The sequence below is a fragment of the Galendromus occidentalis genome, unplaced genomic scaffold (assembly GCF_000255335.2).
Source record: "Galendromus occidentalis unplaced genomic scaffold, Mocc_1.1 scf7180000077508, whole genome shotgun sequence".
Lineage (NCBI taxonomy): Eukaryota > Metazoa > Arthropoda > Arachnida > Mesostigmata > Phytoseiidae > Galendromus > Galendromus occidentalis.
In genome coordinates, this window is record NW_003805496.1 from 150,337 (window position 1) to 176,825 (window position 26,489).

At 50.9% G+C, this 26,489-nt stretch overlaps 3 protein-coding genes across 3 annotated transcripts; 2 read left to right on the forward strand and 1 right to left on the reverse strand.

Annotated features, from left to right (window-relative positions):
- On the forward strand, positions 1-25,457 carry LOC100901887 (transcription factor E4F1). Its single transcript, XM_003746876.2, has 7 exons — positions 1-11; positions 15,112-15,119; positions 21,001-21,003; positions 21,813-22,097; positions 22,527-22,828; positions 23,178-23,319; positions 23,591-25,457. Exons 4-7 carry the CDS (start codon positions 22,011-22,013, stop codon positions 24,080-24,082), a joined length of 1,023 nt encoding a protein of 340 aa, XP_003746924.1. The 5' UTR covers positions 1-11; positions 15,112-15,119; positions 21,001-21,003; positions 21,813-22,010; the 3' UTR covers positions 24,083-25,457.
- Positions 5,635-10,563, reverse strand: LOC100904723 (RNA helicase aquarius). The gene is made up of 5 exons (XM_003746894.3): positions 10,153-10,563; positions 9,658-9,906; positions 7,586-9,485; positions 7,210-7,382; positions 5,635-7,032 (listed from the first exon to the last, which is right to left on the reverse strand). The coding sequence occupies exons 1-5, from the start codon at positions 10,561-10,563 to the stop codon at positions 5,635-5,637; spliced, it is 4,131 nt and encodes a 1,376-aa protein (XP_003746942.3).
- Positions 11,822-16,595, forward strand: LOC100901742 (protein ABHD16A). The gene is made up of 9 exons (XM_029112471.1): positions 11,822-12,204; positions 12,464-12,532; positions 12,813-12,919; positions 13,139-13,330; positions 13,718-14,150; positions 14,282-14,629; positions 14,803-15,262; positions 15,477-15,576; positions 15,987-16,595. The coding sequence occupies exons 1-8, from the start codon at positions 12,130-12,132 to the stop codon at positions 15,488-15,490; spliced, it is 1,698 nt and encodes a 565-aa protein (XP_028968304.1). The 5' UTR covers positions 11,822-12,129; the 3' UTR covers positions 15,491-15,576; positions 15,987-16,595.
- Positions 25,458-26,489: the final 1,032 nt, after the last annotated feature.

Below are 26,489 nucleotides of genomic sequence, written 5' to 3' on the forward strand. Positions count from 1 at the left end.
AAGCAGTGGTACTCGATGCCGGGGTAGCGCTAGAGGTGGTTTGCAACGTTAAATCGTTCCGTCCGTCGGTGTGCTCCGAGGTCCCAATGGATGTGTGCCGGAAATCGCGAGAGAAACCTTTGCTATGAGAGATCCGCCGCGTGGAGACATCAGCCGATACGAAGGAAGTATAATATTTCAATGACGTATCGTGTCGTTATTGTCACAATGATTTTGGGGTTATTATTGATATTTTGGGGGATGGTTCTCTGAAACCCTCGCTCACTTCCCGTGAGCTCATTGATCGAAGACGGCGCAGCCTTTCCGAGCAGATTCCAAGTGCACCAATAATCTCGTTGCCCCGCACTTGATGTGGACCACGGCGATGGTGACTCGATTGTTCCGACGCTACTATCATCATTATACTGTTCGACGTCCGGAGCCGAATCCATCCTTTCGCTCAGGCGTCGTAACTCGCTTGCCCAAGCGTTCAGTTCGCTGAATAAGCCATTGATGCGTTCATTAATTCGTCCATTCGTCAATTCACTCATTGATTGGTTTATTCAATTGTCATTGTTCGACTTAATTCGTCTGTAAATCCATCTGGCCCTCCGTCCGGCCGTTTGAGCGCCTGTGTCACTGCTTTCCGATATTGTATTCATACAAGCTTGTGTTACCCTATGACTGGTTCGCCTGCTCGCTCGCTCGATGCCGCTGCTTGGCTGGTTCGTGAGGCTGTTCGCTACGCTATCCATGCAATTAAAGTGGGATCCCGCTGTTTCTTTCGGCTGTGTGTGAGTGAGCGAACGAGTGAGTGTAAGCGTGTATGTTGTGTGTGTCTGTGTCGCGCCCAAACGCCCGTCTAGTAGCATGATAATCGAAATTGTGTTGCAGCAACGGCAGCAATGCCAACCGATCGCCCATTCTTACTCGTGACGAACGAATACCTAAACCATTTTCCTAATGGCGAGCGATCCGCATCTTAAACTGAAAGAGAATCACATCCCCCTGCCGACACCCGAACCTAAGCGCGCGAGATATTATCCTTCGGTGTCCGAAACGGTCGTTTTTCCGGGATATCGTCGGGCGAGAGCTATCATGAAGTCTCGACTTCCGAGCAGCGAAACCTCACTCGGGCATGGCCTTTCCGAGCACGAGAGCCTAACTCCAACGAAGCTGTGAGGATTATCGGTACCGATCCGATACAAAAGACGTCCATGGACAGCGCTCTCTGTTGTCTATTCGAAATTTGAGGTTCCGCTCGTAGGCGAGGAGGAGGCGAAGAAGAGAGACTGAGACGACACTGCTAGCACTCGGAACCGCAGTATTATAAGAGCAGTCCGGCACTCCGTTGCAGGCGTCATTCAGAAAAGGAAGACCGAGGACAGGAAGGAGATATTGGCTGAGTTGTATCCTTTTGTGTAATCCTTTTTATGCGTTGTTCTTCGGCAGCTTGTAGTCGTGTAGCAATTAATCCGAGCCTTTTGTGCACTCAGGACTCGAGTCCTTTTCATGTCAAGTGCAGACTGATTTTTTTGTTCCGGCTTGCTCTAGCCGTTCTCTTGCCATTCCCGCTATTCTCTCGCGCGCTTTCACCGTGTCTCGATTCTTCTCTGTCGTTCGGGTCTCGAATGCGCGGGTGCATTTTATTGGCCCGGCTGAAAATTCCTCTGTTTGGCAAAAAAAAGAGGGATTCATACCCTAGATTTTCCAAATGGAGACGTAGTTGTGAAGTTCTCCGGATATCGGAGATACGACTCGAGTCGGCGGAACCGCGACCCTGAGGAAAGTTTCTGGCTGGAACTCGAGTCGATTCGATCCGGCCTCCATCACGGAGGAGCGTTCAGCTGATTATCTTCTCTGTTCCCCCGAGTCATCGTTCACGCTCTCCTCCGTGATTCTCCTCCACGGATTCCCTGTACCTGGGAGGGTAATTATTCAGCCCAAAATTATCTCCTAGTCACCCAATTATTATTATAGAGGCGATGCGGAATTATGCAAGCCAAATCGAGAATCGCGCTCGTCAGGAGGGTCTTTCATAATTAGATCCCTCCCAGTAACGAGCGGTTACCCGACGGTATCGAACGCGAAGCGCTCGGATGGGTTACTACGATGACCCCTATTTCGTGGATGCGTGAGCCGATTCATCGGGACTACTCCGCAACCAACAGCAGGCATCCGTCCGTCGACCGGAGCAGAAAAGACACCGCCACAAGATGTAGATGGCCAGCCCACATTCATAAGGAACAACCAGAAAAGCGTCAGAGAGAAAATTCTGCTGCCCTCGTCACTCAATCGAATGGGCTGATTCCTTTGGGATCGGCATGTGTAGGATGAAGTCCTGTGAATCTCATCAACGGATCCTCCTCCCAGGGCATCGACTGGGAGCGAGTTGGACACCTAGTCGATTCCAGGCGCTCTAATCTAAAGGCCTCGATTCGGTGTCTTAAGTGTCCGGAAGCATTGATTCGGCTTTCCGGACTCAGTATTCAGGAGAGCGAGGAAGGAATCCCTCCAAGCTTTTGAGAGGTTGCATGACCTTCGGGAATCCGAGCCATCTCCCGAATCCCAATCCCTCTGTGACTAGAATATCGATGCCGATATCCGCTGGTACATTCCTCCTCGCACTAATTACGTACATTCCTTGCGTTCTCCTCTTCGTGTGTCAGAATGAGGTGAAAGGGAAGACGTCAATGAGAATTTGTGAGGAGGGCGCAGAATGCGGGATGGTCGCCATTCGAGTTGACAGGAGGCGTATCGTTAGCATATTTCTACATTTAAATCAGGTGGCTATTGAAGGCGGAGAATTCCAACGCATATCGGAGCGACTCACGCGGCCGCCCCAGGGAGGAGAGGAAACTCTTTGCGAATCCTTCGATCTCGCCACGGATCCCTCACGCAATCGCAACTTTCGTGTACGCTATTCGTGCGAAAATTCGCCGATCGCGGACTGTCGAGCGGTAAGAGAAAACAGACGTCTAATGAGAACGAGGAAACGACACGTCTGAGGGTCTTTGTTAAAGAGCGCTTCATCATATCAACAACAGAACTCTTGCTAACGGCGGAAAAAGAAAATGAAGAAAAAACAGCCAATTTCACTTAACAGCTCTATGGGATTCAGTGGTATTCAGGCACAAGAAACGAATACCCGCAGACAATAACATCTGCCGGAAACGATTCATTCTCGCCAGAGCGCATAGGGTCCGTTCCGTGGCTAGGTAGACTCGCTTCGGTCGCTTGTTCAAGTTGTCAGTGCTGTCTTCGACGACCACGTCAAAGTCTGGGTGGAGATGAACTTGAAGCCTCATTTTCTTCATCTTCTCCATTCCATTAACATCACCAAAGCTTGGACGGCATCAGCTAGAGCGGCTGAAACCTCTGACAACGAATATAATTAATCGCATTTCATAGGCCCGCCTGGTTTTGAAGTTTGCTCGAAGCTGGAGAGTGACGGAATGCTCGACGAGGTTTGTCGAAGGCGCCATTGCGTGGGCGACCCCTTCAAATCGACTTAACGGTGAAATTCAATGTCTAATGAGTCTATCAGAATTGGCTCTCCCGATTGTAATTGAAAGGAGCATCGAATGCTCTGAGAGCTCTGAATCGTTGCCTGAAATGGAAGTTCCTGGTTCAACAACGCATCAGGAGAGTTCTCCCGAATCAGCACAATCTCCAAACCGGAAGCTCTCCTTATCAATGATTCAATGATTCTTGCCTGGGTCGCTGATGAGTGACGGCCCGGATCAGGATCCGAAGAATCTCTCTATCTGAAGTTGGTGGAGACTCTACAGAGAAGCCAATGACTTCTTGACGGGCGACGAAGGTTGCCGACGGAAAGAATTTTGAGCGTGTTCTCCCTCTGACTGAGAAAGGAGCAAATAACAGTCTCGGAGAGGAATTGATGGCATGCTCAGTACTCTCGCGGTAGTCATCATCGCAGCGAGGAAGAAAACACGGAATTCCACAGAGAACGATTCCTGGTCGAGAATCAGCTCTCTTGCAACTGAAAAGGATTCCATCCTCCGTACAGTAATCAATAAGCGGAGCTCGGGAGTCTGTGTGGCCTCTTCCCTGCCCGTCATGCCTATTTTGCGCAGTTCTTCTGCCTACTCCACATATTTGCAGTGTTTTCGTGCCTGCTTCTTCCTAATTTCCTAGCTCTGGTAGTGAGTAGTGAGTACTCAGAATCACCCCCCCCCCCTGATGCTACTTCGGTGATTTCCAACCTTCTAAATAATAGGACCGACAACATCTAGGAGATCCCCGAGTTTGAGGACAGTTATTCGAGAAGCTTGCTTTTCGCTCTTTGGAGCATGAACCGCTTGATCGCAGAACACGCAGATTCCAGAGTATGCCAGAGCGAAAGAGGAACCCACAGGAAGATCCGAGTGAGAAATCGTGGACTCTGAACTGAAGGTTTTAAAATGCGAAATCGAAAAGCTCGCAGCGAACTCGCGGCGAGATGTTGTCTTTTAGGGCGCTCATGAAACATTTCCACTTCGTTGCTCACAATTGGCAGATTGTTCTCAATCGATCACTAGTCATCGCAAGTTCGTTCGTCAGCAAGCCACAAGTTTTCACAGGAAATGATGTTTCTATGCAAATGGTCCCGCTTGCCTCGCTCGATGTCGCAATCTCTCACTCGCTGATCGACCGCGGCCCGACCGGCACTGGTCGCGAATGGGAAAGTTGTGATTGATTCGACTATTGGACGGAAAGTGTAGTCAGGTTGAGCGTGAATCATTCTAGTGAAGCGGTTTCGTCTGCGGTCAGCGTTGAGTTGGAATCACAGAAAGTCAGATCGATTATGCAATCAAGTGATCCCTTCGACGCAATCGCCCGCTAATGTAGACACATTGATCTGGCTCCGAAAAATATCCCTCGTCTCCGACATTCGAATGAGAATCGCTCGCTGACGGTGTGATCGGACTTCAACCGGAATTCTTTTTGTCTCCCAGGGAAGTTTAAGAAACGAATCTCGCCATTGCTCGTTGCTCCTCTCGCAGCGATCCCTCATGCTCGATCTTCTCTCAGATGGGACCAGTTTCAATATTTTGCATGAGCTCGCTCCAGAGTCTCTACACGACTTCCCGGACCGGAAGATCTCAACGAATTCTCCCCCGAATGGTCATATGCCTCTTGTTTTCCCGGAATCCAGGATGGGAGTATTGAGGAGTGGGCGGTTCTCCCAGATTCTGTTTTTTTCTGTGGAACATTTGGAAACGAGCTCCTTCCTCCCCCGTTCCCCGTTCCCCGACTTGGTTAGTGCATGGTGGGCATCTGACTTCGCAAACAACTGTCGAATGGGTTGAAGAAATATTGATCACATCCTGGTGGTCCTGATTTCGCCATTGTGAATTTCAATTGGTGTCCTGAGCGTGCATGAAAAGAATCGAGTGGATTTCCTGGCGCGGTGGCGAGCTCTCAGCCCGAAAAAACTCGATTCCGAGAATCCTCCGACGTGACCTTAGACTGTACGAGGCATTCCCGCCGAATCGTGCGTGGAGTCGATCCAGGAACGGTGGCTCGGCAATCTCGAATACTCGATCTCGTTAGGATCGAATCACTGAACGGATCCATGAAGTCCCCCCTTCCCCCATCCTGGCAGAACGACGCCGGTCTTCGCCGTGTACAATAATTTTATTTACACATAATTCAACTGTCTTCCGATGTCTGCTTCGATTCTGTTTCACCACCCTCTTCCATCTTTTCGTCCTCTTCCTTTTCTTCCTTCAGATCATCCTTCAATTCGTGTTTAGCTGTGAGGGCTTTGGCTTTCTCAGCGTACATATCGAAAACGAGTTGTGCCATCGCGCTCATATCTTCCACTGGAACCGATTTCGGCTTCTGTGTGGCTTTGCGAGACGTAGGGTAGGTCTCGTCTTTGACGATGTGTAGTTTTTGGGGTCGCTTCAAGAGGATATCGAAAGCTCTCTTGATCTCATAACAGTTTTTGAACAGCGACACTCTCCCGAAAATGTACAGACCCAGTCGAGCACGAGACAGAGCCACGACCAGACGCCTCACATCTCTTATGTGGCCGATATTCTTCGTACGAACCAACGATAGAATTATGTAGTCATTCTGCTGACCCTGATATTTGTCAACAGTGGTGATCTTGTGAGGTTCTCCGATTAGTGGATTCTCGCTACATCGCTGTTTGACCACATCTCTGAGGAGATGTTTCTGTCCGTTGTAGGTGGTGAGTATGGATATTTTTTCCGCGGGATAGCCGAGTAGCCTCATGTACATGAAAAGAGCAGCACAATACTCGGCTTCGGCGAGGTTCTGGTAGAAATAAGGATTCGGCTCGCTCTCTCCAACCCCGTTGAAATCTTCGACGTTTACCAGTTGGTAATCGAACGCGAGTCCTGCGTTGCCAACTTGGTACTCGGGATCGTTGATAACGTGCGGTAGATTCCCTAAGGTGACGTAACGCCAGTTGTACAGGGAGCATATGGAAGCCCTCGAACGACCTTGGCCGTCGAGTTGGACAACAGGTACTCCGAGACGCACGAAACGGGTGAATAGAGACTGTTCCATGTTGGAGTATTTTTCGAAAGCCATGTTTTTGATGACTGGGGGGAGTTGGTGGTGATCTCCAATCATGATCCATCGCTTCAAACGGTTGTAGCCGTCCTGGGGGTTCTGGAGCAGCAGCGGGATGAAGGTTTCGATCTCAAGGATCTGAGCGCTCTCTTCCATGAGGATGTTGTCGTATTTGAAGCCGAGTCGGACGAGCTCGTGCCGCTTCAAGGCGGCGTGCGTACAAGTCATGGCGATGATTTTCGCTTCTTTCACTAGCAGGTATCGAGACCGATCCAAACCGGTCCGCATGAGCTCCATCGCTCGGAATTCTTCGAGCTGAGTGAACATGTCTTGAATGTAGAAGAAACACTTGCGGGCTTGTTCGAGGTCGGCTTCGTAATCACCGATGAACAACGGATCAAGAGAATCGAAGAACTTAGTGAAAGGGAAGATTTTCTGGATTTCGCATGCGTCTCCGGAGGGATTCTTCAGTTTAGCATTAAATTGATCCCACCGCGATTGGACCTGGGAAACCAAAAGGAAATTCTGTAGGTTTGTTAATGCACCATGACGAGGCTTCTCTCGAATATTTGGGTGTCAGCCGTCTGTCGTCAGAGGGATACTTTGAGAACGGAGCAAACGAAGTCAATTATTGTCACGTTCGCAGCTTGGAGTTATGAATGAACAGCGGAGCGCACTCACATGATTGAGATAGAAATACGCCGCTGTTTCGCACGTGTAAGCGACGTCGCCCGTCACCCCCAAGCTCTGCTGAAGCGTCCCGACTTCGGAAAGCAAGTGTAGCCTTTGGGCGAGAACGTAGTTCACGCGACCATAACGCGAGAAATCTTTCTCCGTCTCCAGCTGCTCCTCGCCTGAAGCCCGAAAGAAAACAGCTGTGAGTATGAATTATTCTGAATCATTGAGCGAGCGTTCTCTCGATAGATAATGTATCATAGGAGATTCGATCGAATAAAATTCCAGGGATGTAGATGTATCAGAAGAATCAGAAAAATTCTGAAACGATCTGCAAGCGAAATTCCGCCTGTATTCATCGACCGGGCTGTCGAGTACTCACCGTGTCCGAGACGCAGCAGATGCCTCTCGTCGACGTCGAGGGCCATAATTTTCTCAAACAGCTGATTCAAAGCTTGATTCGAATGCGTCACAATCAGAGTTCGCTGTTCCGGATTGTTGTGATAGATATTGGAGATAATTTGAACGGCCACGTCCGTTTTTCCAGTCCCGGGTGGACCTACGACCATGGTCAACCCGGGCTGCATTCCGGCCTTGATCGCTTCGATTTGTGTAGGCGTGAAAGGAACTTGGTTCACCTTCGGCTTTTTCTTGTAGTACGGGCTCCTGATTTCGAATTTGTGAGGGGTGACCATAACTTTTCTCTCGATCGCTTTCTGCGTCTCCGTTCTCACATCACAGAATTCGAGCTTGAAGGGTCGTTCGACGGGGAGGTTCTGCGGGTTGTTCACCTCTATTTCGTATTTTGGGAAAGATTTCCTCAGATGATCCAGATCCAGGAACGTGTCGTTCCAATCCAAGGGACTCCTGATTTGATTAGGCAGCTTGCTGTAGTGTGCCGAGCCCGGATCGCCGTAACCGAGTATGATATCATGTAGCCAGTCCGGCACGACGAAATCGGTGTTCATGAGCTCCCGGATGGTTTCCAGGACAGCTTTGAAATTGTTTTCCTTCGGTTTGCGCCGTAGGAGAATATTGAAGCTCTGATATACGTTGTCGCCTCCCTTCGAGATCTTCTCCGTGTCCTCCTTGTATTGATTGCAGTCGAGGAGAACGCGATAGGTCCGATCGTCGGTTTCGTAACGCGGGACCTGCTCGAAATCTTCAATGATCTTCCCGCTGTTGTCTAGAAGACCTTCGACTTCGCAACCTCGGACGTAGGTGAGACCGACTTGAGGGATGAATGGCTCCTTGCGATTGAAAGCCGTACCTGGGTCTCTCGTGGGTCGAACCGTCACAAGGAACATGACGTCGTGCCGACGCAGGGCTTCCCATTCAGATTTAACGTCACGCTTCACGTTGAGGTGGATCGTGACATCGGCTCGGACGACGCTAGGTTGTTTCTCGCCGATCCGTGGCTCCCCTACATGGAGAATGTTGAAATTTGAAATCGGGGTCGCCATCCGGGACCAGCCCCCGAAAATGACGCCGCCGTCCTCAGATGCCCAGGGTTTGAGTCGTAGGACAGCGTCTTCTACGTTTTGACGGATCTCGAAAGTGGACTCCAGTCGGAAGAGTTGGAAGTTTCGTAAAAGGTAGTCGTGCAGGGTCAAGAACTGTAGGTTCAGTTTGGGTAGCGCTAGACACCCCTCGCCGTTGTAGTACGCCGTCGGGACGACGTTCTCGTCCCAGATAACTTCTTCCGTCGGATACAGAGGCATCTCATTCAAGGCTTCGAGTTGCGAGAGCCGTTTCTCATTTTTAGCAATCAACAACTCGGACAGAAACTCTTTGGAGAAGGGTGTATCTCCGTTTTCCGAGAGCGGCGGCACCAGTTTCAGGAAAGCTGCGATCGGGTGGAGTTGGGCCGCGGAGAGGTCGCCGAAGTGCTCGACCAGAGATTCTCGCTTGTCGACGGCGGCCACATTCGACAGGGCGAATCGTTTCAGCTCGGGGAAATACTTGAAAGCCGCCTTCTGCAACTCGGATATCTTCTGGTAGTGAATTGCCATCATGTTCTTGTCTCGCAAGGCTTCTCCGGTGGCGTCGTTAATCTCAAACTTCGCGTAAAATTTCAACATGTCGAGCAGCTGAGAGAAGAGCCGCCCTTCGGGTCGCTGACTCAAGTTGGAGATCGAGCACTTCACGACCAAGTGTGAATCGTCGAGTAGCGTGTTGAAGAAACGTCGCGTGGGCAACAACGCTTCCAGATCGACCATAAGCTCGATGAAACGTTCACAATACGTCACGACGTCGAGGGCACCCTGCTCGAGAGCGTGGACCTGGAAGTCGAGATATCCGTTAGATCCGGGTCTACGGAGGGCAGCCTGACCTTGGAACGTCCAGGCGGTGCTCGCGAGAAAATCGGGTGAGGAATATCTAATTCTCGGTCTGATGGGAGAGTTTCCTCCCTGAATGATCCATGCTCCAGGTACAGCCAAGAAAAGTTCTCACCTTATCCTTCGCCGGTATCGTTTCCAAGAGTTTCAGGAATTTGTCGATCATCTTCCGCAGGAATACACGATCTTCGCGAACGTTGTCCAGTTCTTCAGGGCTCAGTTTTTTTTCGGCCTTCTCCAAAAACTTCCAGAACTTCAGAAGTTTGGGATTGGCTTCAAATTCGTGTTGGCGCCTCTCAGGGAGGATTTCGCTCCAGATTCGCATGGACACTAGTTTCTGAATCTGATCCCGGATGAGCTCTACCTGGAAGTATGATTGGTCTGTCAGACAGTGTCCTCATCAGTAAGGATACGGGAGCCCAGCCATTCGCGCGAACAACGTGCGCTGGATTGCTATTGGACAGCTCCGCTTTTTGCTTCGATCTCCCATGAGACTGAATGTCTCGTGGATACGTTGATATCGAATTCCCTCGCGTGCGGAGGCACCTCACATCGAATGATTGATTCAGCTAGAAGCGCCCATGGGGTGTCGACTTCCCTCGATACTTACCTCGACCGAGTTGAAACAGCGATTGAGAAAGATGAGAAGACTCGTTTGCTCCTGAATGCTATATTGGAAGGTTTCATCGAGTGCCGCGCGCATGACTTTGCGGAAGAAGGCGGGAAACTCCTTGGGGTGATCGAGGAAAGCTCTCCAGGCGGGAATTCTCTCCCGGAACTTTTCATTCACCATTGCAACAATCGATATCAGGTGGCCCTTGGTCGCCTTCTCCGAAACGAAATTCGGCCAGAGGTAGTTCTCGAGGAACTGAGAGAACTCGAGCGCCTTTTTACTAGTCGCTTTGGTGATTTCATTGTTGTAGATCCTCTCGACCGTCGCTGGGTCGTAGGACTCGTCGCAATTCCAGAGTTTTGCAGCATTTTCAACAACACCAACCGGTGCGGACGCGGGCGCCGCCATTTTGCCTGTTTTCATTCCGGATGACTGGTGGGGAGAGAGTTGACCGTGGAGGAGACAAGCGCGCAGCTTGAAAGAGCCCGAGTTGGAGCAAAAAACGATGCTTACTTTTTCGAAGAACGCGTCCCCCGATAGTCAGTTCTGGATCATGGATGATAGCGATCGAGGAACACGATTCTCCGTAAAACCGAGCCGTATTCTCCGTGTTGGATGAGCTCGCTAGGAGTCCAAGGCCATGAGGAGTCCATTTCCCAAAACTCGTGTCAGGCGGTGTTTCTCGGAATGAAGATTATCGTTCCGGTGAAACGGAGAGCTGAGAATATCACTATGATGTAAAATGTAGAATAAGCGAGTCATCGGGAGCCCAGATATCCGCTCTGATCGAGGATGATGGAGGAGCCGGGAAGAATCAAGGATAGAGGTTATGATAATGTACACACTTGAATTTGGCTCGAGGAGTTTTCAACGGGGCAAGACCGGCGGACGGAAAAGATTTTCAGTTACCCATTCTAAGATATGTGTAAATGTTCATCCTTGGCTTCCTGCGTGTCCTGTCGGGACTTCAATCAGGCTTCAATCAGCCGGTCGAGTGAATAATTTGGCAACCCTGACGCGAGGAGATGTGTACTTGATCTCTTTCAGAGACTCTCTGTTTAGCGCCATGATGATTTCATCCGCCTAACACCCTTCAGAGTTCAAGGGAGAGAATTCCTGCGGGTGTTCAATGCTGTAAGAGTGTGGGAAGCTGCGATCCTTTATGAAGGGGACGCTCCATGAACCAGGATGCAGCTCACGCACCCACGACGACTTTGGTATGATTTCCGTGGACAACGCACCGAAAGGTCCGCTCGAGCACACGCGGACACTCCGGCGGAATCCTGGGAAACTTACGGGGGTTCGGAACACGATCACGGGGAACTTGAATTAGTGCAGAGCGGTGGGCATCAGGTGACGCAGGACTCCGCCCAAAGGACAAATCCATTCAAAGACATCCAAGCATCTCAGCTTGTGGGGCGAGACAGGCCTGGACTGAGATCCGATCATAGACGAGTCTCCGGTCGGGATCGTCACCGACCATGCTCGATTCCTTCATACAATCGAATTCGAATCGATAGTCCCAATTCCAGAGGAGGCAGTCGCACGCACCGCTCGCTTCCGCTGAGGCTCTCAGCAGAGACCATCGTCATCATTCGCCTTCACTCTCCCATGCAAAGATTCCATTTCTGTTTAATTTGAGTCCCCGTTCGCGGAGAGCGGATTCCCCGTAGACTTAGCATACGTACAGGATACGCTCCGTTCCCGAGCCGTTGGTGGAATCGCTTCTAGAATTCTTGCGCAGGACCGTCCCGGCCAAACTTAAGGTCTGACATAATTGCGCTAGCCGCTGCTGGTGGTGGTGCTGGTGTTGCTGTTTCTGCTGCTGCTGACGACTTGGACTGCTGTCTTCCGTCCCTCCGTCGTCTGAGGAGCAGCGACTTGTGCTAGTGAAACCGTTTTCGCAACTGTTTGGCACTGACGCTGCCGCAGATTGCAAGCTTTCGTCAGACCCGGACGATCTGAGGCCTCAAAATGGCTATAGGGTGGATCCTCAAATGTATCTCAGGACCGAGACTCTACAGAGTGTACAAAACGGATACATTCCAGGTTCGTGCGGGGACAGCTCCAAACAGGTTCATGATCGCATTTCAGAGTGACACGTGTTTACGTGAGGTGTTTCGCCTGAGAGAACGATGAGTAATACCGATTGAGCTCGATGCCGTTCCGAAACAGTGACTCTCGTTCAAAAGTGGACTTTCCTGAAGGCTTTTCCTCAAAGTCCACCGGATCCATTTCAGCTGGTGACAGGGAGTCTGCGGTATTGGCTCAGGCGTTCTTGGTTTTCAATCCGGACGTTTTTTTCCAGGGGAAAATTTATGAGGCCAACTGTCTCGAAGGCTACTCAGACAACATCATTCGTTCCCTCGGATACGCAGTGAGTTTTCCCAATTCTTGGAATTTATTCCATTCACTGCAGTCAGGTGGTTCCTGCTGTCGTTTCTGAAGCGTTCCGCTACGCCTGAGGAACACGGAGTTCTCCTCGGACTCGTTTTCTCACGTCCACTGCGTAGAGCGAGCGATCGTTCATGTTTCCCTAAACCATATGAGGGCCGCGCTTCGGCGGCTGTGAAGACCGCTGAGGAAGAAGACAAAGACCGCATGGTGGACGATCTAGAAGATTCGGTGGATTTCCTCACGTAATGATTATATTCCAGCTCTCGTTCGCGTGGTCTCTCGGGGCTCTGGCATCACCTCTAATCGCGTACTTTCTCTACCGGAAAGGCATCGTTGGATCGCTTGACGTCGTATTCTACTTATCAGGGTAGGTCCTGAGGCGGAGTCTGCCTAGGTTCCACGCGAACGATTCCCTCTTATGTAAATCGGATCATTCCCGAGCCGCTATCACCTTCCCGAACATCAATGGAATTGGATTAGTTCCGAGCGACCTTGCAGTCCGTCGGGAAAGATTGCAGTCGGTCGGGAAAGATTGCAGTCGGTCGCACACGGCGCGGATCAAGAGCTGTGATTTTTGTTGTTCCAGACTCGCAAAAGTCGTTGTCATTGTATGGGTCGGAACGCTATGTCTCAGAGGCATCGGCCGGTGCGCGAATACGGATTACCTCAAATTCTTGGCCGCTCTCGAGAAAGCGCAGAATGACCGAGCTGCCCTGAAAATCTACGACGGAGACTTCGACGCGTGGCCCGTCGATTTCACATGGAGCGACGTCGTAAGGTGAGCAACGTCATTAGGGTGAAATCTAGCCCCGAAATTATTGTCGCGGACGTGTCTCCTGCGAGCAGAAGCTAGCTGGCCACAGGGCGCCGCTCGACAGCTCATCAGCCGTTCAGATTCTGAAATGTCAAAGTAGGATGTCTACTTATGAGTTGACTATTGGACTCCGATGGAGAGCGAATCCGAGAGGATTCATTAGCAGCCCGATTCTTGCTCATGGTGACGCAGCGATTTTGAGAAAAATCGATCCGATGCCCCTTGAGCGGAGCTGATCGTGTTCTGCGACGAGCGCGGCAGCAGCGACCGCCGCTGCTTCCGTCATTTCCGTTCCCGAAAGCGCTCCAGAATCAAGAGCGTTCCAAAATAAAGAACGTCCTTCCTTCGCAGCTCGAAAGACAAACCGCGAGTTACGACAGAGCCGTCGGCATCCTCCGCCAGAGGTCAAGGTCTTCTGGACTTCGTCCGCGACTTGCCGTTGCGGGTCGTTGGCTTCTTATGTATTCACTCGTTCGGACGGAGCATGATGTATCCTGGTGCGGTGAAGCTGTTCCAGGCCGCCGTGGGACCCATGCTCCTGGAGGGACGGGCCAAACTCATGGAGCAACACCGCGCGACTCGTTACAAGCTGGCCACGAGAGACGGCAACTTCATTGACTCGGTTTTCGTGGATCGACGGAACAATAATCTGCCGCAAGGCAAAACGTTGGTCCTCTGCTGTGAAGGCAACGCTGGCTTCTACGAAGTCGGCATAATGGCAACCCCGGTCGACGCCCAGTACTCCGTTCTGGGCTGGAACCACCCTGGTTTCGCGGGTAGCACGGTACGTGACCGGATCCCCGTCCGCTATCTGAATTTATAATGCGTAAACTGTGTACAGACTTACGAGCACAGTCAGAACTCTCTGACAGAGAGTAATTATTGACAATAATTTACTCATCTCCACCTTTTCAGGGCGTCCCGTTCCCAGCTCAGGAGCAGAACGCTGTCGACGTCGTCATGCAGTTCGCGATTCACAAACTGAAATTCAAACCGGAGGACATCATCGTATACTCGTGGTCCATCGGAGCGTATACGGCTTCTTGGTGCGCCATGAACTACCCTGACATCAAGGGTCTCATCCTTGATGCAACGTTCGACGACGTAGTTCCTCTGGCGGCATCCAAGATGCCAACCACGATTCGAGGCATCGTCGAACGGACCGTTGCCGACTATTTCAATTTGAATAATGCCGAGCAAGCGAACAAGTACACTGGTCCCATCCTCATGTACAGGCGAACCAACGACGAAGTCATCTCCACGGTAAGGCCTCGAATTCCAGATTCGAGCTCGGAATCCTGACTCCCGATTCCGAGTATTCGAATATCTATTGAGAAACTCCTCGTGCGAGGATGCTGTGTGCAGGCTTCCATTGAGGGATTCCCGCAGTTGGCGGAAAACAAGTTCACTCACTCGGTCTTCCTCTTCTCTCGCAGGATATCAACAATCGATTAGGTTCCAATCGAGCGAACGATCTGCTCACGAAAGTATTGCGACACCGTTTCCCCAAAGTCATCTGCGAAGATACAGCTTGGGTTCTTCGAGAGTGGTTGTCGGGCGACCGATCTCACCAGAAGATTCTTTACGAGGAGCAGCATGTCGACGACGCTGAATGCGAGCGGCTCCTCCAGAAAGCCGTCCAAGACGGTGACACATATCCCATGCAGCTCGGTGCTGGTATGCCGTTCGACCAGCGCGCTCAGCTGCTCCTTTACCTTGCGAAGAGGCACATGTTCGATTTCAACTCCACGCACTGTGTTCCTCTGCCAGTGGCGAAGTTCCAGGAGCCTTGGGACATTCGCAAGGTTGGTTCCGCGCGCGCCGCCCTCGAAGATAGCGTTCCCAGCTCCTCGAGCGAAAGCGATTTTTGTCAAATAGACCGCGACATGTGCGAAGGTGAGAGACGCGCTGCAAGCTCGTCGTTGAGCTCAGACAGTCTCTCTGAATGATTTTCTTTCTCGTTCGTGACCTTGACAACCATGACGATGAAGACGATGATGCTGATAATCACAGCATTTACATCCGTCTCTCTCTCTGTCTCTCTGTATAAAGTAGCCGCGCCGCCGTCAAGCCGAATTTCTATAGACGGAGTGTTCGTTTCTTGTTTCAGCTGGTGAACGCTAAATCAAGTCTGTGAGCTTCTATTCGAGAGCACTCTGTAAATAGACTAGGAACCTGGAAGCGGGAAGCACATACGGAACTTGACAAAGGTGATGCCCGATACTGTTAGCTAGCTCGCTCGCTCGTTTGTTTGTCTGTTCGTTCGCCCGTCCGCTCGTCCATGCATTTGTGCTCCAGTGTCTCAGTCAGCTCGATGTACGCGGGACGGAACGAGGCACGGATTGCCTTGCTTCCTCCGTTCCGAGTCGTATCCTCACCGTTTAGCTCCCCGATACCCTCTCTCACCTAAGAAGCTACTCATCTCACGTGCTTGTCAAAGCGGAAACCTACCCCAAGCCTTAGAGCGACGCTCTGGCGTTCTCGGGACACGGATTTTCGCGTCTGAACCCATTTGCCCTCGGTCGCTTAAGCGGAGTGGACCTCGTCCGCTGTACTAGTGCTTTCCGGGTTGCCCTCATCCCCCGAATAATTATCGAGACGAATATTCCGTGCTTTGCAGAGATTGATACTCAGATATGCTGCGTCGCTGATCGCTTCATGACCGAAAAAACGCAGGAAGGCTTGCGCTATATCGAGGCAATTAAACCACCTGTGGACGGATCAGGGGAGTCCTTCGGAAGCAGACCGGGCGAAAGCGCGGCATGAATCGCGCCCGCCAGGTCTCTCGTATGCTTCCACGATTACAAGAAGGGATCGCTCGTGTTCCTCTTTCGAGAAAACTATCGTTTCCGGAGTCTGTCCACGGATTTCGTACCAGCGAGTATTCAATGTTATACATAAGTACACAAGAACTACATGAACTCCTGAAGCAGTCTACAATTCTTGTATGATGAGCCAAGGTCGGTAATAATTGGAAGGTTGTTCGTCACTCTGCCTGCTACAATTTATTGTCGGGTGAACGGTTAGAGGAACAATGATGAACACCTTCGCAAATCTTAATATATGGAGGCATCGATTATAATAATGATAAATAAATGTTGGAACAGTCACAGCTCTCTGTGGGGAGAGCGTTGTTCGGCTCTGTGGAGCGATCGTGTCTTCGCCTTTTGGGTGTCTTGACGAACCTCGAAACGGAGGAGACGCTTCTGATCGCGGATTAGGATCATTGCTCATGACGTTCGCAGACCAGAGCACTGTGTATGAATTGTGATGCTTTTACTTTACAAGAACTGGTAGGATCAATATTATCGATTAGCAATACGAAATCTGAGAAAAATAAAAAAACTGTATCCCGTCAACTTCCGTCCGTCTTGATGATCGCTCCCGTGTCGGAAGAATTGAATTCCTCCCCTACGAATTCCTTCCCGACGCAGACCTTTTCCCACATGATGTATTTCAGTGTTCCCACCTCAATAGATTGCCTTTCATGATTTCCCGGCCGGATCTGTGGAGTCCGTCGTCACCCGAAAAGCCGTTCCTACGGGAATTCCTCCCGGATGCGATTATTATTATTATTGGTGTGTAACTATCCGCGGATTCTCCTCTTTCCGGAATGAAGGGGGAGACGGCGTCACCTGATCTAGAGAACGCCATCGAGTCATATCCACACTCCACACGTACGATTGCTGAGCGCGAATATTTTGCTCCGACGGGGGAGCTCATCTCACCAGCTCCAAACCGGTAATTGCGAGCGACTAGTTTCCTCATATGAGAATCGCACAGTTCTGCGTATACCTGGCACCGATACATGGATTGATACGGAGACATCCGGTGCTCGGTTTCGGAAGTCCATCGATCTCACTGCCGCAAGGGCGCTCCGTCGACGCGTACGGCGTGATGCGATTGTTCTTCTCCCGGGATGATGGAAACTCCCGACTCGCATTCTGTTGACGTCATCGTTGGCGTACACTCTGCGGAGCAACGAAGAGCCCTGGGAAGATCAAATTTATTTGTTATCCGATGGAGGTCCGCGCCTCCTCGCAAGGCACAGTCGTCGAGATGCGGCATCGATTCTCCTCATTCTCTGAAGAAAGGCTAGCCGTAATCACCTGGAAGCGATCGATGTCGTTATTTTGGGCGATCATTGGGTCATCGGATGCACGGGACCCGGGATGCCTCTACTATCCGAGATATCCACGAACAGAAAACGAGCACCGCGTACGCAACGGACCCGCGTTGGGGCGAAATTCCCCGGCGAATTTCCTGTCCTTCAATGCTGTTCCCAATTCGGAGCGCGAAATTCAATGATCATGGACTCGAGAACACTTCCCAAACATTTTTGCATCCAAGGGAAATTACCCGAATACACTGAGACCAGCAGGAATATGTCTGGGTGACGTTGATGTGATTGATCATGCCTCCGAATTAGCAAATTATACGGACACCGATTTGAGTGACGCTGTGAAAATTGTTGGGAGAGGAATGAGCTGGAGGGTGGCGGTGTTATTATCTGCAGTCTGTACGGAACGTTCCGGAGCAAGAATCATCACGAATAGCTACGAGCCCCGCAACCTCGGAGGGACCGATGAAGTAAGCGTTCTGCATGGAAGAAAATCGCGGCGGAAGCTTCCCCCGTGAGCCGAGATGCAGTTTGACGAGTGGCCGCTGGAGCCATATACGTACATAGCTAGCTGTCATGATCTCGTCCGGCGACGATTGGATAAGGTTCTCTGGCGAACGCCATCCGGACATCCGTCCTGAGACGCCCGAGCGTGTCTCGCCCCGACATGCTCTGCTCATGGAGAAAGATGCGCGAAACATGTCTCCCTGTGCGTAAAGATAAGCCGAAATGGATAGAGCGGGAGTAGCTCTCAATCTTCAGAGAGCATTAGAACTGATCGAAATAGGGCCCAGACGAGTTAACCCTCGTAATTGTTGTGTGGGACAGAATGTTACCGCCCTCGTGACTGGATCGGCTCCGAGAGTTTGGGCCCCGACAGCGATCATTCCGGAAGCTTTCGCCCAGCTTCTAGAGATTCGGTGCTGGATAGTTTTTGTTTCCTGGAGCCGGATTCTGGGAGGAGGGATAGGTCTGATGGGGGCGAAATTCCGTTCCGGAGCTGCGATTCGCACCTCCCTCGATAAGAGATCGGATTGCACTCTCTGTACTGTCACTACCTGATAAGACCATCGCTTTCTTTTGACTATGGAGTCGACATCATTCTGTGATAGGAATGAGATTCTTTTGATGACATCTCTGGCTAATTTTGACATATCCTGCGACTGCTTGACGTTGCGTGTTCCGAACCCCTGACTACCTCACGGTACAAGATCGCGGAGACACGCGAGGGGCAAGGCGTGCGATGGGCGGAGACGAGTTTTCCTATCTGATTCTACAATATGCATTCAATCGCTTCGAAGCTCGCCTCTCGATAATTTTTCCGATACAATAGGCAACTCATTGTATCAAACCAATTTTTCTACGAAGTTCACTCCATTAGAGGCCTGTGATACGGACTCGGGATAGAGGGGGCGGGGGGTTTCCGCGCTAATGGCTCCAGGGCAGCGGGGCCAGTCGCCGTGAGACTCACATGTGATCGAGTACAGTCAGAGCTCCGTCAACCGTCATGCAGCAAGTGATGCTTCCTGATATCACTCTGCCGGGGACAATTCGTGAACGTGTTCCCATATCATTGGGGCGGGGGGGCGAGGTATGACGTCAGAGCAGACGATCGAGCTCCTTCGGTGTAAGATGAGCCAGGCGAGGGTCCTCGAGCAAGATGAGACTCGCTTTCCACATGGCCGTCTGCAGATCGAGAAGAGCGCGCTCGCGGGATACTGGCGGAATCTGATCCAAACTCGCTACGATCGAGCTCTCGCTTTCGATTCCACGCAAAATCACAGCCTGACCGACCCTGCATCGACCTCGACGGAGGAGACCAGGAAGGAATTCCATTAATGAAAGATCGTAAGCAGGAGGCACCAGGCCTAGCGCTTCCGGATACGCCCTGGAAACATTCCGAACTTGTCCGTAGAGCTGCCATCGAACGGGGTCGTTCCGGACCGGTTCCCTCCTATTAGACTAATCGTAAGGGCCCAAAAGGTCTTCACCAAAATGTCTAATGTCATCCGGAGCTCTTCCGCCATTCAGACCGACTGAGACTGACGTATAGCTATGGTACGCTGCGAAATAGCTGGCGCTAGCTTCGAACCGGAGTCGACGCGATTTGTAAGATACTGAAAGAGGGATCGATGGGGGTCGGTAGTGGCGGCGATTGGCTGATCCGCTGTCTTGGAGGCGTGCGACCGAACGATGCAGCGCATTTCCGCACCAGAGAATCTCGAAATCATTTCCCCCTGTGGAGAGCTGCGAGTTCGAAGTCTTGAAGGGCGATGCGAAAATTCGGTGCAGACCCTTATTTCTCCATTGGCTTTACGTGCAACGACTATACTCCGCGAAGCATGGTCGTAGCTCCTGGAACCGCCGGCGCCGGTCGTTGTGGCCTCGGCTTAACATCGGATGTCAACGGGGACGAACGGGGCGGGTCTCCGGAAAATCCGCGTTTTTCCGCGAAGACTCAGCGCAACTCGCGATAGCTCACCATCCCGGTGCAGAAGAAGACCTATCTCCGAGCAGGCGATCCAACTACTCGTTGAGCGCTTCGCGGGACGCGAGTGGGACAAGACTTATGACGAGCTATGACTCTGCGATTGCCGTTACAGATTCTCGCCGACTCAAGATTTCTTGTTCCCGGGAAATGGATTTGCATAGACCGGGAATGCTTGGACGGAGTCTTTGTGTTTCTTCGTACGATTCGGACTCGAGTGATCCGGATTGCATTCAATCGGGCAGACGAGCGTATACGCTCTGTTTCAACGCCTTCTGGGGTGACTGTACACACCTCGTCCAATCAATTCGAGACCTCGTGGATCGCTGATTTCGTGAGATCAGTCTTGGAGAGGAGATCCAACCGTGGTTTCCGGAGGGACCCTCCCAAGCTTGCCGTATGTCCCATGCATCGTCGGCAATGTAGCGGCCCCTTGCCCAGATACTTGCCGGTCCGTGGGCGTTTCGATGACGATTGCCATCCTCGGGAATGTATACTGTTCCCCCTAATAGGGAATAGCCATGGTTCGCAAAATGGACCCCGCCATCGACGTGTATCTAGATGAGGGGTTCCCAGAAGGTGCTCCGCGGATACCTTGGGGTCCCATTGTCCGATTCCAGGACTTCCCTGACCTAATGTCCGCACAACCTCAGGGTTCCTTGATTCCTGTTTTCTGGGGCTGAGCAAGGATGGCCCGGCCTACGACTTTTCGAGTGACCGGAGGTTACGGGTATTATCTCAGCTTTTTCGCGCCGCCTCGGAATTCGGATGTTCTTCCACAAAGCGTGCGGCCAAAGTGTTAGGTCAGCGATCGAGATATCTATCCATTGCTTCGGAATGTCAAAGCGTCAATCCTCGAAACTCTGGGCTCCTTGCAAGGGGTCCCGCAGGAGGGAGAGGCTGGGAGCCACAGCCCTTCCTATCCACGATCTACCATACGGTAGAGAACAATCAGACGATTTTCACGGAGGGAATGAACGATTAATCCAACGGGGCTGTAACTCCAGAAACTCCGTTATGATGAACGAGCTCACGGACGCGGGTTGTAGAGATGAAATATTAGCAACTCATGAGAAGAATACTGTGCTTCGACTTCATGAATGTCACGGGCCCTCGCTTCGAGGACTGTCGGATTTGATTCCCCCAAGGGCTCTGTGGACAAAGCCCCGACAATAACGGTCCTCTCCACCCGGAAGATCTCCGGGTCGATTCTCGAAAGCGTTTCTCTAGCTTCGTACTCGGTCTGTCTGGCACTCACTCAGACGACTCTCGTAGTCTCCTCAAAAACCGCGCCGCGCCAAGCTGGCTATCACCGTTATTCGCCAATATGGCCGCCCGCCCCTGAAGTCGTGTCTGTCCCGTCCGGCTGAAACGGTAGGTATATGATGAACCTCGGAGCCAGCAACTCAGAATCTCTGAGAGGCTCCGATCATCCGGAAGTCGGTAGTGAAAACAAGAGCAAAAGTACGAAGTGTCCTGTGATGGCTTTCCGAGCAGTTGGATGAACGCATTCCCCAGACGGATTGCGCCCAATTGTGAGAGGCCTTGGGCCGAGCGAAGCGACTCGCTGCTGACCGAATTTCCCAGCGATTGATCGGACTGCCCTCTCGACCCGGCGGCGATTCCCCCCATGTGGCTCTGCCCCGCACATCGCTTCCTGCCGCTTCCACTCGTCCTGAATCGGAGAAGTCGAGCTTCATGAAGTTTTCCCGCCGCACATTCGAAATGAAAAAAAGGTGATCAGACAGAGATCATCGTCGCTTTCGTCCGTAGTGGGTATATGTTATTGGTGGTGTGTGGTGGTCTGGTGTGGTGTGTGAACAAGAAGACGCTGCTGCTGCTGCTGTTGTTTTCTGTGTTATGGTGTTGTGTGCTTTTCTTCAGTGGTCGGTCTGTCTATTTGAAACAGCGAACGGAGACGAAAAAGCGGGTCTCAGCTGCTGATATTTTCGTGACGCAGTCGAAAACCTCGAATTCCACCCTGGTTGCAGGACTATGTCCCGTTGAGCAGTAGTCTCCTTGCACGGTTTCGAAAAATGAGCGTTGCCAAATCAGAGAGCCTTTCGAATTCGGAGATCAACGTTTTTGATCTTAACCTGCCTTCATACACATATAAGTGTCAGGCAAGTAATCCTTTGACGGAATCGACGAACTCCGATCGATTGCGGTATCAGCCCTGTTACGCACATCACGTAGGACAAATCCTCACACGATTAGGCCAACTTCCCCCTCGAATGAACTAGCGCCAACGGCGCTTCACAGATTCAAAGTTGTTGAGAAAGTTTTCCTTCGGACACAATTTTCACATGATTGCCAACGCTTTCTCTCGCATTGACGAATTCCAGTCTCGGCGAGGCGCCATCCGTGGAGAGGACTCAGCCGTGATGGTCGTTTGTCTAAATAATTCGAATTTTTTGCGGTCGGGGAACAGCGGCTCCAACTGTTCGAACCACACTCACTTCGATTTTTCGTGGCGATCGCCTCCGTCGAGTCGGAATCGTTCCCGTGCCGCCGAGCGGGTGTTTGAGTATCACGGTTTCCTCTCGTTTTAGGTGTGTCCGTTTTTCGCGAGCGACCAAAATACGGTCTCAAATCACTATCAGGCAGCCCACTGCCAGCCGACATCGACACGGATCATTTCAGTGGGCCCCGTTGAGTGTAAACCTGATCTACTTCATTGTAATCAGTGTAATTACACGACTCAGAAGAAGGGGAATCTGAACGCGCACGTAAATCAGATGCACGTCGCTGATCAACGGCCATATCCATGTCCTCATTGCGATTACCGTGCTAAGACCGAGCGACACCTGCACGCGCACATTCCAACCCACGGCGGTGAAACTCCTCCTTACAAGTGAGTAGTCGGCATTTTCTTCCGGAGCACGGCCCCGCTCCTACTCCGGTTCGTGCCCGGGATTCGGGTCGCTCCTCGGAAGCTGTGTGGTGGCCGGGCAGCATTTGAACCGTCTCCGTACGGCTGACCAGTTTTAATTAATGCAAGAATAAGCAATCCCGAAATTGTGATTTCGTCGAGCTCAAGCGCGGAAGCTCGTGGCCCACTAGAGGCTACCGAGATGGCGATCAGCGTGAAGTCGGCGTCAGTCACCTTAATTTATACGATTTTTTTGAGACGGGCTCTTTTCCGGACTTGTTGTCGTTCGGTGACGGAGGAAAATTGAATGAGACTCTTGTATCCGTTTCAGATGTAATTTCTGCCCCTACGAGACCACTGATCGGTCGGAGCTCGTCCGACACAAACAAGACATCCATGAAAGCGACAAAGTGTTCAGCTGTGAACAGTGCACATACAAGGCGCGTACCAGCGATTACCTCGCTAAACACAAGGTAAGGAAACACAAGTAGTTTAGGAAACTTCTCGAGAGCGAGCCCCGACCACTACCAGAAAATACGCCATAACCCGTCTCTGACTTCATGAATATTTCTTGGTCCGCTATCGGACCAAGCAGAGATATTCCCCTTACTCTCCTGACAGATGAGTGCGGGAGAGGTTGGATCTCGGGTGTACGCTGTAGGGTATAGAACTTAGCTCTCACTTCGGGGCTTCGATCTGCTGGGAGATTTATCCCTCATGAAATCACGGTCTTCCCTATTTCAGGTTACCCAGCACACGCCTCTGGACGAACGTCAATTTCAATGCGCCCATTGTAGCAAACGCTTCGCCATCGAATCGCTATTGAGGCGACATTTGAAAAAGCACCTCGACAACACTCGTCACAACTGTCCACACTGCGGAAATGCCTTCAAAGACATCCGTAGACATCGGTCACGTTGCGCCAAGGCTCCTGAAAAGGACCTCACCAAACCTAAGGAGCCCAAAGAACCCGCGAAAAGCAGACAGCAGCGCAAGCAAGAAGCCGCAGCCGCGATCGCTAATGTCGGCGCGAACGAAGTCGTCGTTCCGCAGATAGTCCAAATGCCATCCATAGACTTGAGCAGTGTACTTTCTCTGCAGGGCAGTCTCAAAGGCGTTAACCTCAATTCGATGATATCCATGAATCAATCTCAACTGCTACTTGGATCGCCACTCGTTTCGACGGTTAGAGTGCTTCCGGTCGATATCGATGGGGTCAGCGTGCAAAGCACGTAAAATCCCTTTGTAATAGTTACATTTCGATGATGAGTGGTAATCCATGTAACAGGGGCCGACTCGATTCTGGATTATCGATACACATACTACATTAAGAGAGCTGCTGAGAAAGCGGATGAAGAATGCCCGACGAGAAAGGAACTACACCAGTCTTACTCACGCCCATATCCATCGTTATTGAGTTTATCCCCATGTATCCTCCGCATGATCTTCTCCCGCTTCCGTTTACGTCGCCGTAGGCAGGAGCACCATGACCCGATTAATTTCGCTTCTCTCCACTCTGCATCCCCGTCCCTGCTATCATCCAAATCCATGATTGCGAATTGGCACGTGTCAAGCGAAATAATAATGTGAGATCTTTTCGACTAAGTTGTTGGTTCGGCTTCTTCCTTGGTTTTCGCCAGATGTCAACTCTACTACGACTACTAGATTTACTAGCACTACTACTGCTACTACGACAAATACTACTACATCAACGACAACGACTACTATAATCATTACTAGACCATTACCACTTGGTTTGACAGATATATCACTATTATTTTACAAAAACATCACCCCGCTCGATTTTATTGCGATTATCGTTCTTTTTGTCATCTCATTTATCTTATCCGCATTATCCATCGAAAACAGCCATTGCTTCTGGAAGTGTATACCGTTACTTGCATTTATTATCGCTACTATAACCGCTATATGGGTCCGCTACCGCATTTTCGATGTGGCTAAGTCCAGTAGTCGATACCGATCGTTATCGTCATTGTTATTGTCATTGCGCGTTTTCTCACTCGCTGAGGACCATAATTTTCCTTCGCTCGGAGCTCCCATCCTTCCTCGCCTTTAACTTCCTTGGTTATCCCAGTCATTCCCATCATCCTCACAATCATGTTCACCGTTTCTCCTGCGATACCCTGTTCGCTGTCACCAAAGCGAGCTATTTCGTCGCATCGAGTTGAGCTTCGCTGCCGATCTGACTTTTCTCGTTCACCTCAAGAGGCAAAGTCATCATGGACGATTAGAATAAACGGGAAAATTATATTTCACGCATAAGGGAGAACAACGGACCCCTGTGTAGTTTCAAGAACAGAGATTTCAACGATTACGATATCTAGTTATAATTGGTTTAGCTGTGTAAATAAGGTAGCTGCTGCTAAGTTCTCTACCCAACGCAACCAGCCGAACTTGCAGAGAGAACGAATCATGAGAGCGACCGATTGACATCCATCACCTGATTCTCGCGCCACCCGACCACAATCCCTTCCCATCTCTTCATTAAGATTCTTGATCGGATCGATGCCTTCTGACGGTAATTGTACAATATTCTATGTATAAAGTAGGAAGACTGTGGCAATAAATATCTATATTTAAAAATTGAACGTATCACCGTCGCTACATCCGGAGACGTCGAACTCGGGCTCGTCCGGCTCGAGGGAACTTCGCCTCATTTTATTCATCTCGGCCCCGCATTATACGCGACAGCGACCATGGGTTCAAGAGACGAATCTTCAGCATTTCAATTCCATTTTATTTGACTGACTTTGAGGAGTAGATGCTCTTCGAAGCTTACAATAGAGGCCAACTACAATATATATTGCGCGGCTGGTCTGAGAACTTCACCAGACGACATGATTGTGTTTGTATATATATCCAATAAGTGTAGCATGATCGTGTACTTTACAACAACGTATGGCACGCTGGATCATCCCATCCTCTTTAGCTGCCATCGTCAGGAGTCATGGGTATGCCCTCAGGAACTCGCATCTCCTCATACGCTTACAGTCTCAGTCTCACGCATAAACTGTGATACGGTGCCTTTGAACACGACGTGACCTTCTTGCGAGTTTGATACGCTCCCGGCACGTTTGTTCCTGGCTCGCGGTTCATAAGTATCTAACATACCTTTGGACACGCCTGGGGTCCGACAAAGGCCCGTACCAAATCCGGGCTTATAGATTTTCTCCAAAGGAGCTCTGACCACAGCTCGAGAACTCAAAAGGATGATAGGAAGAACTTTACATGAATGTGACTTTGAGTTTCGGGTCGACCACCCTTATCCTAGACCTACAGCGACAGATCCATCGAAATATAAATTATTATTCATTAGGTGCGGATCGCCGCTGCATACCTAACAATATGAATAGGGCTTTCTCGGCGAGTCTCGCCAAATTGAATTATGACAAGCAATCGAGAAATTCGCTTGACGAACGGCTTGAAGCGATCCCGTCATTTCGCGCCGGAATGCGATATATGGCGACTCCTAAGGGCGGACGACTAACCCAATCCAGAAGGTTACCCCTCTCGATTGAGCCGTATGGTCGCTCTCTGACTCCGCGATCCCAGCTTTATAACCTCAGACGTTCAGCAGCCCATCCGTCCTGGGAAGTCGTCCGATCTGCCGAGTCTGACCGAA